The sequence below is a fragment of the Phascolarctos cinereus genome, unplaced genomic scaffold (assembly GCF_003287225.1).
Source record: "Phascolarctos cinereus isolate Bilbo 61053 unplaced genomic scaffold, phaCin_HiC Scaffold_4;HRSCAF=312, whole genome shotgun sequence".
Taxonomy (NCBI): Eukaryota; Metazoa; Chordata; class Mammalia; order Diprotodontia; family Phascolarctidae; genus Phascolarctos; species Phascolarctos cinereus.
Window position 1 is genome coordinate 20,285,708 of NW_027555847.1, and position 12,218 is coordinate 20,297,925.

The 12,218-nt window shown below is 38.6% G+C and overlaps 1 protein-coding gene across 1 annotated transcript in view; it reads right to left on the reverse strand.

The window, feature by feature from the left end:
* Positions 1-12,218, reverse strand: part of LOC110195965 (dpy-19 like C-mannosyltransferase 1) — a 118,554-nt gene that overhangs the window by 43,119 nt on the left and 63,217 nt on the right. Inside the window, exon 8 of the mRNA XM_020968925.2 lies at positions 1,470-1,561. Within this exon, the coding sequence (XP_020824584.1) occupies positions 1,470-1,561 (92 nt within the window). The remainder of the gene's footprint in view (positions 1-1,469; positions 1,562-12,218) is intronic.

Genomic DNA, 12,218 nt, shown 5'->3' on the forward strand with positions numbered 1-12,218 from the left:
TTTTCAATATGTCCAGTGCCTGGATCAGTCATAATCTCCAACCCAACCTCTAATCCCCTTCTAAAGGACTTCAACATATATCTCAGCTGGGTTCTCGTTGCATGAAGGCAATCCTACTTTACCTGACTGACACTACTAGACATCTTAGGAGGAACTCACCAATGGAATAAGGAGGCTGTCACTGTGGGGAGATGTTCTGGGATAAGAAGGCTACAGGCAACAAGGAAAGTTTCTAGGAGGAAATCACAGTTGAGGCATGGTAGCAAAGTCTGGAAAGTCAGAAGCATAGACTAGAGGGGAATGAAGGTCAACCAGCCTGGGCCCTTCCCCAAATTGGAGGCCCTGGGAGGAACTCATCAGTGGTAGAAGCTGGCATGGGTTTAATTATCATCTTTAAGCATATGATTCCCAAATCTACCCATTTATCCAGGCCTCATCTGTCTCCTGAGTTCAAGTTCCATGTTACCAATTACCTATATGGATATCAAACTCAACATAAACAAAATGAAACTCATTATCTTTCTCACTAATTCCAACACTTTTTCTAATTCTGCTACTTTACTCAAGGTCTAGAATAATCCTTCCAATTACCCAAGAGCCCAGAGATATTTCTCTCTCCTTCATTGCCCATGCCCATATCCATTCAATTGCCAGGCCTTACCAATTCTACTTCTATATATTTATATCTACCTCCTTCCCATAGCCAATAACCCTTGTCTAGGCCATCATTACCACCCATCTGAAGTATTCAATTTAGTTCAAAAATAAATAGCTTTGAAAATTGGTCTTCCTGCAGCCAGACTTCCCTTTGTGAACACATCCTCTACACAGCTGCCAAAGGGATATTCTTTATCTAACTGCCTCCATCTTGTCCCTGAAGAAGCTTCAGTGACTCCCTATTGCTGTTAGGATAAAACCACACACTCCTCTTTCTGACTTCTGAAGCCCCACATAAACTGGTGCCAGCTCACCTTCCTGATTTATCTTACACTGCACCACCTCTATGTTTCAGAACGGTCAAGCTGCTGTTTCCCACATACAAATCCTGCCCCCTCCCCAATTCCATGCCGTGGTACCAGCTGTCCCCCTTGCTTGCAATGCTTTCCCGTCTTCACCTCCAACTCTCACAGGCTTGCCTTGAAGGTCCTTCTCCTTAAGGTCTTTCCTGAAACACAGTCATTGGTCCCATTCCCGTCTGCCACCAAAGTTACCTTGTATGTGGCTTTTCATTGACTTCTCTGTGTGTGTGCTATGGTAGCACAGTAGAAAGTAAGCTCCTTAAGGGCATAGACTATTTTGTTTTTTTCTTTCTATGTCCAGGAGCTAATAGAGTCCCTAAGAGGTCTCTAATAAATGCTTAACAAATAAATGAATACAGACAAAAAGAACCTGATTTGTTTCTCACACACGCTTACTAAATAAAATTTTGAATTAGTCAATGCAAATAATCAAGGATAAATCAACATTACCTGAGAATATGAGTCACAAGCAACATTTGGAGTACAAGGAATGGGTATGAGAAACTTTCACGGAGAGGCGGGGTCCACATCACACGTGTACACTGAAAATAAAAATGCACTTAGGACCACGTAGTAAACTTTCTAGATGGTAATAGGTGCTCATTGAAAATGGCTAATCGTGGATATAAATCAAACAGGAGTGTTATTTACGAATTATTTACGTAAGTCACAAAAGAAGTTTTTTACTTTTTCTCCCAAACAGCATTACTGAAATTATAAATGATACCGCTATATAGCTCTCAAAGCCTTATACGGAATCCTGACATTAAGAACAGAAAGTAAGCTTCTAGCATATGTGCTAAAAATAAAGACCAACGTGCCCCTGCTAGGAAAGCTTTATAGTGAAATTTAAAGTCTTCCATAAGAAATGGCCTTTTAAATGAGCTCTTTTGTTACGTCTTCTCTCACTTGAATTTTAGACTTAGCTATCAGAAATTATGGTCTGTGGGAGTAGAGAATAGGGACAAAAGAAACCTACAGGTAATTTTCTAGACCTCATTTTAAGCCATTAATTTCATCTTTTTTTGCCCATTCAACTTTAAATGACAAGGAAACAGAGTCTATCTGTCAGGCTGCAAAGGAAGGGAAGTGAGAATTTCTGAGTTGAAGGATGTCCTCCCTCCCACATTGTCACAGGTAGCTGGCAATGGCAATTCTAAAAGGGAGCTGGCCCCAAGAGCCACTAGCAAGAAAGACAAAAGGATGGAGAGTCTCACTTCCAGCATGTAAGGAGAGCAGAGAAAAGTTTGTAGTGAGCCACAAAGAGTCTGAGATTATTGGGTTTTCTACAGCAAAATAAGTCATCCCTGCTCAAAGTCTAGGCCAGAGGTGGGGAACCTGTGGCCTTGAGGCCACATGTGGACCTTGACTGAATCCAAACTTCACAGAACAAACCTCCTTCATAAAATGATTTGTTCTGTAAAACTTGTACTCTTCCAGAAGAGAAGATAAAGGGATGGTATTCCATTCTGCAGGTTATCAAGAAAAATGAACCTTTTCATTATAATATAGAAAGGCTTCAGTGTAAAAGCGAAAAAGCAATAGGACCTAGAAAGGCCAAAGGGAATCTGGAGGGCAGAAAAACAAGACCACAGAGAAAAAGAAGAACCACAGAAAATCTGGAGCTAAGTAATAAAGAGAAGGTTTATCTTGAAGAGAAGGGAGAAGGACAGTCTGGGAATGCTGACATGGAGCCACCTGCACATGGTGAGGGCTGGCAGGTGAGGGCTCAGCCATCAGGGTTAGAGAAGAGGTGAAGAGTTGGGGCTGGGACGTTCTCCATCGAGGCAGGTATTTCCCGAACTTACATTAATAAGAGGGGTCTGCTACCTTTCAGGGACATGTATTGAGGATGTGTGTGATAAAGAACCTCCCATGACTCGTCAGGACTGGGGACTACCTGCTACCTTTGGTGCCCCACAAAGGCCACTGCTACCAGAAAGGGTCCTGGAAGCACTGTTCAGAATTACGAAGCTACAGAAAGCAGGGCCGCAGAGAGTATTTTCACCACTCCTATCAAGCAAAGGCAAGGACTTCAGAGGAAGGTGTAGCAAGTAAACAGCAGCTGGTTAACATGATGGTTTCTAAGAATTCATTTTGGATTCTAGAGAACAACTTAAAATATAGGAAAGGCAAGCTCTTAGCTAGAGATGAATGTACCTAACAGGGGTTTCTAAGACAAAGGGGGAATGCTGTCCCAATTGTTTTTAAAATAGAATAGAATCATACCTAAAAACCATGCTAGTGGCTTTAATTTGAATTTCTACCCAATATTCTCAGATCTATTATTAAGGGAACGGTTACTAATCATCTAGAACAGAAAGTCAGGATCACAAAACACCTCGATGGCTTCATGAAGAGGTCATGCCAGACAAATGCAATTTCCATTTTGATAGTTACTAGATTAGAAAACAATGCTATACACATATATTTATATACACATCTGTACATTCCATACACACATATATAAGAGAGATATTTATGTATCTATAACCTCACACCTATACAAAGCATTATCTATCTCTATATAAGTGGCCTTCGCAGGGCACCAAAGGTAGCAGGTAGTTCCCAGTCCTGACGAGCCGTGGGAGGTTCTTTATCACACACATCCTTGATACAGGTCCCTGAAAGGTAGCAGACCCCTCTTGTTAATGTCAGTTCAGGAAATAACTGCATCGATGGAGACCGTCCCAGCCCTGACTCTTCGCCTCTTCCTGACCCTGCCGGCTGACCCCTCACCATGTGTGGGTGGCTCCACACGAGCATTCCCTGGAGTTCACTCGATCACTTCCCTCTCAGACTGTCCTTCTCCCTTCTCTTCAGGATAAACCTCATCTTTATTACTTAGCTCCAGATTTTCTGTGATTCTTCTTTTTCTCTGTGGTTTTGTTCTTTTGCCTTTCCAGGTCCAATTTCTTCTTTGTTTTTTACTGAAGTCTTTCTGTATTATAACAAAATGGTTCATTTTTCTTAATAGCCTGGAGAATAGAATGTCATCTCTGGTACCCCTTTATCTTTATATATATTTATTTATATCACATATAAATATATATACATCTCTATGTACACACACATTTACATAACCACACACATTATATATGTATATGTGTATGTATATGTATATTAACACATGTATACCTATACAAATATAGACATATCTAGCCATCTAATATCTATCACCTGCTTAGATTTTAGCCAAGAATTTGATAAAACCCCTAACCTCTGATACTATTTTGAGGATGAGATAGAGACTTGTATGGTGGGACACTTACAATTAAGCTGAGGGCTTTAAAACTGGCTGAGTGGCTGGGCCCAAAGAGTCCTCATTAATGGTTCTGTATAAGCTAGGAAAGAGATTTCCAGTGGAGTGCCCCAAGGATCTGTTCTAGGCATTCAACAGTTTAGAATTTTTATCAGTGACTTAGACAAAATTCACAGATAACGTGTTTAACAGATTTTCAGATAATACAAAGCTAGAAAGACTGGCTGACAAGCTAGATGACAAAATACAAAAGGATTTTGATAGGATAGAACATTGAGGAATCAAAGAAGATGGATATCATAGTGATAACTACTGTCTTCTACTTGGGTTCAAAACAATCAATTTCACAACTATAAGAAACTAGACAACAGTTCATCTGAAAAAAGATTTGGGCTACAATGCCAAAATAAATTAACCTTGGGTTATGGTAGCTAAAAAAGCTAATGCAATCTGAGGCTACATTTGGAGAAACATGGTGAACAGGAGGAAGGAGATGGAGTTGTGCTCTGGTCAGATTACATTTGACCTCTCTCACACAGTTTGGAATGCCACATATGAGAAGACACACTGATAATATGTCCAGAAGACAGTACTCAGGATGGTGAAGGGCCTGCAGGTAGCACACGAGGATTGATCAAGAGAGCTGGAGATGATCAGCTTAGAAAAGAAAAGAGGGGGAGAGAAGAGAAAGAAATACACCTTTAGGACTTTCAAAGGCTGTCACGTGGCAAACTGATTAGACTTATTCTGCCTGGTCATAGAAGTGATAAGCTAGGAACGCTAGAGGGAAGTTGAAGTGAAGCAGACTTTGGAGTAAGACAAGGAGACAATTTCTCTGGATGAGAATCGTCCATATTTGGCCCGTGCTGCTCCTGAGGCAGTGGGCTCTGCTCACCAAAGGTCTTAAAACAAAGAGCAGTTCACCACTTATTAAGTACATTATTAGACTGGAACCTTGTTTTGGTAAAACTGAACCAGATGGCTTCTGGTAAGGTCACTTCCAATTGTGAGATTCTGTGAGTCTACGTTAGTGAAGCTAACAAACATCCAATTGACTCATTCAAGCTTCATTCCTTCTTTACTCAGCCATCCTGAAGAAAGTAATGCTACAATTGAAAGAACGGAAAAAACAACTGGAAAAAGATTAATTCTAAATCATCAAGTGCTGACCTCCCTTAAATCTGAAAATTAATGTATAACTTCCTTTCAAATTGGCCCTTCCCAAAGCCCTTCTTTGATCCCTCACTGCAGCCTGAAGGTGACTACAGATTCCCAAAGGCCAGCAAGCAGAAGCCCTGGCAGGCTCTACTCTGAGGGCGAGGCTCCAAGTACCCTCTCCATAACAGACCGAGCCTACTTCCTGTCAACCAGCCTCCATCCAGAGAGGCTCACCACCAGGAGACTGACCACTTAGTGAGAAACTCTTTGGCTATGGCACCTCGTGAAACAATGAGTAATATTAAACAGTCCTCACTCCTCCAGTGGCCCCCTTCCCCTTCTGCAAAGACAGAGTAGCAGAGAATATGTAGAATCACAGTTTTTAAGTCATCTAAAAATATTAACCAAGCCATTGGTTCTTCAAATGTGAGGTCTTTGTCCAATGACATTGTTATGAGACTGCAAGGATTCTTAACCTAGAGTCCATGAACTTACTTTTTAAAATAGTCAATAGTTGTATTTCAATCTAATTAGCTTCCTTTGTAATTCTATGTATTTTATTTTACACTTTTAAAAACATCCTGAAGGCTATCCAAAGACCTCACCAGACCACCCATAACCACAATGCAAAAAAAGGTTAAGAACCTTAATATAAGGGTAACTGAATTATACCACTATTGACTCTCTCACTATAAATGAAACCTAAAGACAGAAAGACATTGCAGCTAAATGGAAGGCTGGCTCCCAGGTCACCCTTAGAGAGACAAATGAGGAAATTAAAGAAATTGGTTGATCATTCATTCAAATGCACCAAGAAATAAAATGTAATGGTATATTTGGTCAGCTGGCATTGTGGTGCTTGTGATAAATATTTACAAAAAGACCACCATGAAAACAATTTTAGTTTATACATCATTTGTTGAAGAAAAAGGAGAGAAAGACCCCTCAAATTATTCCAATACTCGGTAATTTCATTGCAAAGGAGGGAATGGGGGAAATGAAGAAAAATATAGCTTGGGAGAGTAAGTAAAGAGAGGTTAAAGCCACAGAAGCCCCATGCCTCATACATACACGAACACTTCATTTAAGAAAAGAATCAGAAGGTGCTGGACATGGAGATTATTGAACAATATCTCAAAAACAAAACTGATTATCTTTTAACAGACAGTAAGCAACTTTTTATTGATGTGAAAATCATTCCTAAATCAGCTAAGTACAATTAGCTGAGTGATCTTTGTTAGGGCAAAGATCAAAATGAATGCAGAACTAGAAGAATAAAAAGGAGAAAAAGCTAGGCAATTCTATTTGGCATTTAAAGCCCTTCAGAACCTAGCTCCAGTCTATCTTTCCAGGCTGATTACATATTATGCTCTTTCATAAACCCTACATCCTAGCCAACCCAGCCTGTTTGCTGTTTCCCATACCATCTGCTTTTCCCATATTGCCTCTCAAAAGATCTTTTCTGATTCCCCCAACTGTTAGTCATCCTCCCTCATCAAAAACTGTGTTATTTACTGTGCATGTGTCCTATATGTACTTTTCTGTGAACATGCTATATCCCCCAGTAGACTATAAGCTCCTTGAGGGCAGAGATTGTCTCATATTTATATTTGGATCCCCAGGGCCTAATAGTGCCTGGAACTTAGGAGGCACTTAATAGAGGCTTATTAAATGAATGCAATTAAAACAACTCCAAAGTAATCTATTTAAACAAGTTACAGATTCTGAAAATGGAATATGGATGGAATAAGACATCAATTTCAATTTTAATACTTATATATAGGAATTTAACTGATATAAACCAACTGTCACAAGGAGACCAAATGAGCCTAAATAGAATGAGTGTCAAATAGACATCCTGCCCTATTTGCTCTCTTCCCTTTTAGGCTACAAGGACGTGGTGCTACCTTGAGCTGCCTCCCTGAGAACCAGTTTGGGGAAGGGTGCCTAGCTGTCCTATCTTGCACTCAGCCATGGGAGCTGTGGCGCATAGCCAGCTCTATCTCTTTATGTCTTTTTATCTTGAGCTCAGGTAAATGAGTATTGAGACGGAAGCATCCATTTGCTGTGGGTTTGAGAGATGCAGAAGTCCCAGCAGCAAAAGCTGGATGGTGTTAGGAGTAGTGTGGATGGTGGGAATGGAAGCACCTGCAATAAATGTGCTACTTGTTGAAGTAGAGTGTTTCCCTCTACTAAATCAACTGCTCTTTACCAGCCAACAATAAACATCATGAGTCTTCTAATCTCTGCACCAATGAATCAACAGTATGGCTATAAAGATGTGATCTGCTATTACTATTTTTAAAGCCTTCTCTCATTTCTTTGAGATAGATATATATATATATATATATATATATATATATATCTTATTCTCATACAGATCTTAAAGTTACATGGAAGTGAAAAGTTTCTGCATGCACAAAATTAATTCAACTAGGATAAGAAGGAAGTAATCAACTGGGAAAAAAGTCTTTGTGGCAAATATCTCTAATAAAGATCTGATAACTAAGACATATTGGCAACTAACAAAGATATTTGAAACCAAAAGCTATTCCTCAAAAGATAAGTGGTCAAAAGATGTGAAAAATTCTAGCAGAAGTGCAAACTATTAACAACCAAATGAAAGACTAACTCAAATAACTAATTACAAAACAAAATAACTTTGAGGTTTCATCTCACTCCCAGTAGATTGGAAAATATGAAAAAGATGTGAATAATGAATGTTGGAGGACTTGCAGGAAGACTGGTAAAATAAGGGACTGGTTGTTTTTGTTTTTGTTTTTTAATTAGTGTAACCATTCTAGAAAGCCCTTTGGAATCATGAAAAGAAAGTATGCATACTCTATGACCCAGAGATTCCGCTGCTAGGCATATGCCCCAAGGAGGTCACTGACATAAGGCCCCCAAAACACCAAAATATAAAAGGGGAAAGCACTTTTTATAATAGCAAAAAACTGGGAGGAGAGTAAATTTTCATCTAGAGAATACACAAACTTGTGATATATGACCAAACTAGAATGTCATTGCACTGTGAGAAATGATGACCACAATGAACATAGAAGAGCATCGGGAGTTCTATATTATGCAAAGTGAAGTAAATAGAATTATGAAAACAACATATACAGAGACTAGAAAAATTTAAACAGGAAGACAACACAGCAAAACGGAATGCTGCAAAATTATAATACCAAAGTTGACCTCCAAAAAAGAAATATAGGAAGGGATCTCTCATTGCTTCTTTACAGGGTGGGACCACGCATGTCAACCATTGCATATCAAGTCAAGCTTATTCAATATTAGTGGATTTGGATTTTGCTGAGATATTTTCTTCCTTTTTAAAAAATTCTTTCTTATATGGGATGGCTTTCTGGGACAGTGAGAAGAAGCAATACATTGTTGAGAAATGTAGGTAACATGAAAACAAAAAACCAATAAGAATATTTTTTTAAAAATTATAGAGAAAAGTAGTCCTATGGATATGTAATTATTGATATTCTCTGGATTACTTATTCAGTAAGAACTGAGTCTTTGATACTGTCCAAGCAATTGGTATTTCCCCTCTTTCAGATACACTAAGCAATGTATACACCATGCCCTCTGCACTGGGTTGTCTCCAATCACTGAATTGTCTTCAGGATAAACCTCACCCGGGCATCACTATCTAATGTGGCTGCTCTTCACAACTTTGCTTTCTCTAGGGCCACTTTAGTCCCTCATGCTGCAGTAGAGACTGCAATGTTAGAGTCCATCTGTGTTGATGATTCCATTATCATTAAAAGAGGAAAGTGTTTGCCATAGAAATTTTTAAATAGCTTCTCCATTGTTCAGCTGTTTGTTGAGCTGCGCAGGCAGCACAGATAAACAATGAGCCAAGTCCAGAAACTGAGTAGGAAGATGAGGACAGGCTAGGTTGAATGAGGGAAGTAGTAGTACTTTCGATGATATCAAGCTGATCTTGAACATGAAAGCATATTTTTAATGTCAGGTGATGCTCCATAGATGACTATCAAGAAACCCCACAATCTGAAAAAAAATCAAAGTTATAGATGCCACTAAGGGCAACAGAAGGGCATATTAACAATCAGCTATGTGCAAGAAGTGCAAAATATTTCATTCAGGAGATTTGGGATCAGAAACAGGGGCAGAGGGGAGTCAATCACGTAGAGAATGAGCAAAGTCAGTGCCTCAATGGCATTCATTCACATGGTGTCAAAGATCTAGTGGAAGATGTATAGAACACTAGTGAGACTCTTCCCAGAGACATGAGTTACACCAAATGAGAAAACATAGATAGGCTACAATCTGCAAGTGGAAAATCACAGACTGGAGCATTGATTAGAGGTTAGGTCCACAAGAGGAAGAAGGGTTAGGCTGAAGCCACTTTGTGTCATGAAGTACAGAGGTTTTAGTTCAGGGCTATATGTCTTGGGAGAAGATGAAGTGGGATATCATTTTGCTACATTTTTTTTAAATATATAAAGTTTTTCTGCTATTTTTACATCTTCAAAGCAACTTGCAATGTTCTTATTCATCCAACCTTCTTTTTCTTTTCACTTCATCCACCTAAAGCACCAAGTATCTATCTACAAAGTAATCCTCTAGACCAAAAATATTAAATTGAAACAGAAATGTATTCCATATTGACTTAGAAAACCACAAATTAACACTATCTATGTCACATTATATTTTTAGTTATTTTGTTCAACATTCTGATTGGGCTGAACTCAGGAGTTTTGCTCTATGGAGGAAATTGGTACAGTACTTTCAATGATCCCAAGCTGATCCCAAACATATGAAATCATATTTTTAACATCAAGTGATGCTCCATGGATGCCTATCAAGAAACCTTACAATCTGAAAAAAATCAAAGTGCAGGCAGTAGGTTTAATGCCTCTGTTTTAGACCAAGGGTTCTTTACCTTTTTTATGTTATGAGAGTCTGGTGAAGCCTATGAACCTTTCCTAAGGATATCTTTAAATATATCAAATAAAATATATGGGATTCCAAGGCAAATCAATTACACTGAAATGTAACTACAAAAATATTTTTAAAAAAACAAATTCATGGACCCAGATTACTACAGGATAAAATCCAAACACTTTAGCTTCATGTTCAAAGCTCTCTACAAGAATCTTTGCCCTGGACCAGGACTGTCAAAATCAAATAGAAATGAGGCCCACAAAATGTACTTAAGAATCCTTGTGGGCTGAATATTGACTTAATAAAACATGCCTACACTGTACTGTATTTTTATTCATTTTGTTTAATATTTCCCCATTACATTTTCATTTTGTTGGGGCACTCAGGAGCAGTGCTGCTGCAATGTGCTTATCTCACCTTTCTGCTCCAGACAAACTATTAAGCTATTGTTCTATATAGCCCGAAATCAGACCTGAAAACGGGCGTTCATCTATTCATTAGCTGTCAGACATCTGATACTCTAATGAGTCACTGATCCAAGTGATGTAGGTATTTCCCCTTCAACAGCCCAGATCAAAACCCATACATGCCTTCCCATTCTGTTTGATTCTTGTTTGTCCTTAAAGAGATCTCATAAACTATCCATCCAACAAAATGGAAGCTTTTCTCTAGGTCTTTTTACATTTCATGGCTAACAGCGCAAAACTCAAATGATCCAATTTTTATCCTTCTCACTACACAACAGGCTCCCCTCTTTTTCTGACTATATTTTTCCTTATAATCAGAAATATTCACATCTACTTGCCTTCACTATTAGTCTCTCAATTTCTCTTTCAATCACTGGTCACCTTGATTCTTCAGAAATCAGGGTATTCTAGGGCTTGTAGTCACACAGTGTGGCCAAGGAACTATTTGTGTGAACATCTAAAGGTCCCCAACTTCTTTTTTTTTTAAGCTTTCTTTATTCTTAGGGAAGAATTATCTATAATCCAAATCAGTTTTTCAGAGGGCCATTTGCCCACTACCAACTTCCTATAAGCTTTTATTCTATTATTTAATAAACAGTCTAGGAAAAAGTGAAATTTCATATTTCTCTCAAGACTGACACCTAAAACAACCTAAAATTTATATAACTTTACTTTTCAATTTCCATTTGTTAAAATCTTAACACTGACACCGTAAAGGGATACATATTTTTAATGAATAGAAAATCATCTCAATAGTTTCTTCATTTCAGTTTTTAAAAACTGTATATATTTCTCCTGACAGTTGACACTTCTCAACAAGCAGCTTTAAAAATATACTCAACATAGATGTGCCCCACAATTTAAAGAAAACCTCCTAATAAAGCAACTGTACTGTTACCAAACACCCATTAGAAGGATTGCACGTGTCACTTTCAGGTGCTGGAGTTTAGAACGAAAGGCTCTGTGCTTCAACTTTAATAATCCCACTGACCATTCTATTGGGCCCCACTTCTGTTGCTTATTAGTTTCGTCTCCGCTCGTGTTATTGTAACATAAGCAACATATAAAATGTACACAAGTAACAATAAGTAACACAAGGCACTGTGTAGATTGTTCTCTTGCCTCTGCTTTCTTCACTCTGTCACTTCATGCAAGTCTTCACGTTTCTCTGAATTCTTTGCTTATATTATTCCTTAGATTCACCTCAATAATTAAAGGCATTTCTGCTTGTGACAGAAATCAGACAAAGGAGTGAATCACACATTGCAGCTCACTCCTCAATGCTTTTACTGACAGTTTGCATGATGATTTTCACTTAAAATGGCTGTTGTCAGGGCCTACAACAATCTGCTAATGTACTGGTTCCACAACGAGCTATTGCCTCTGACTGGT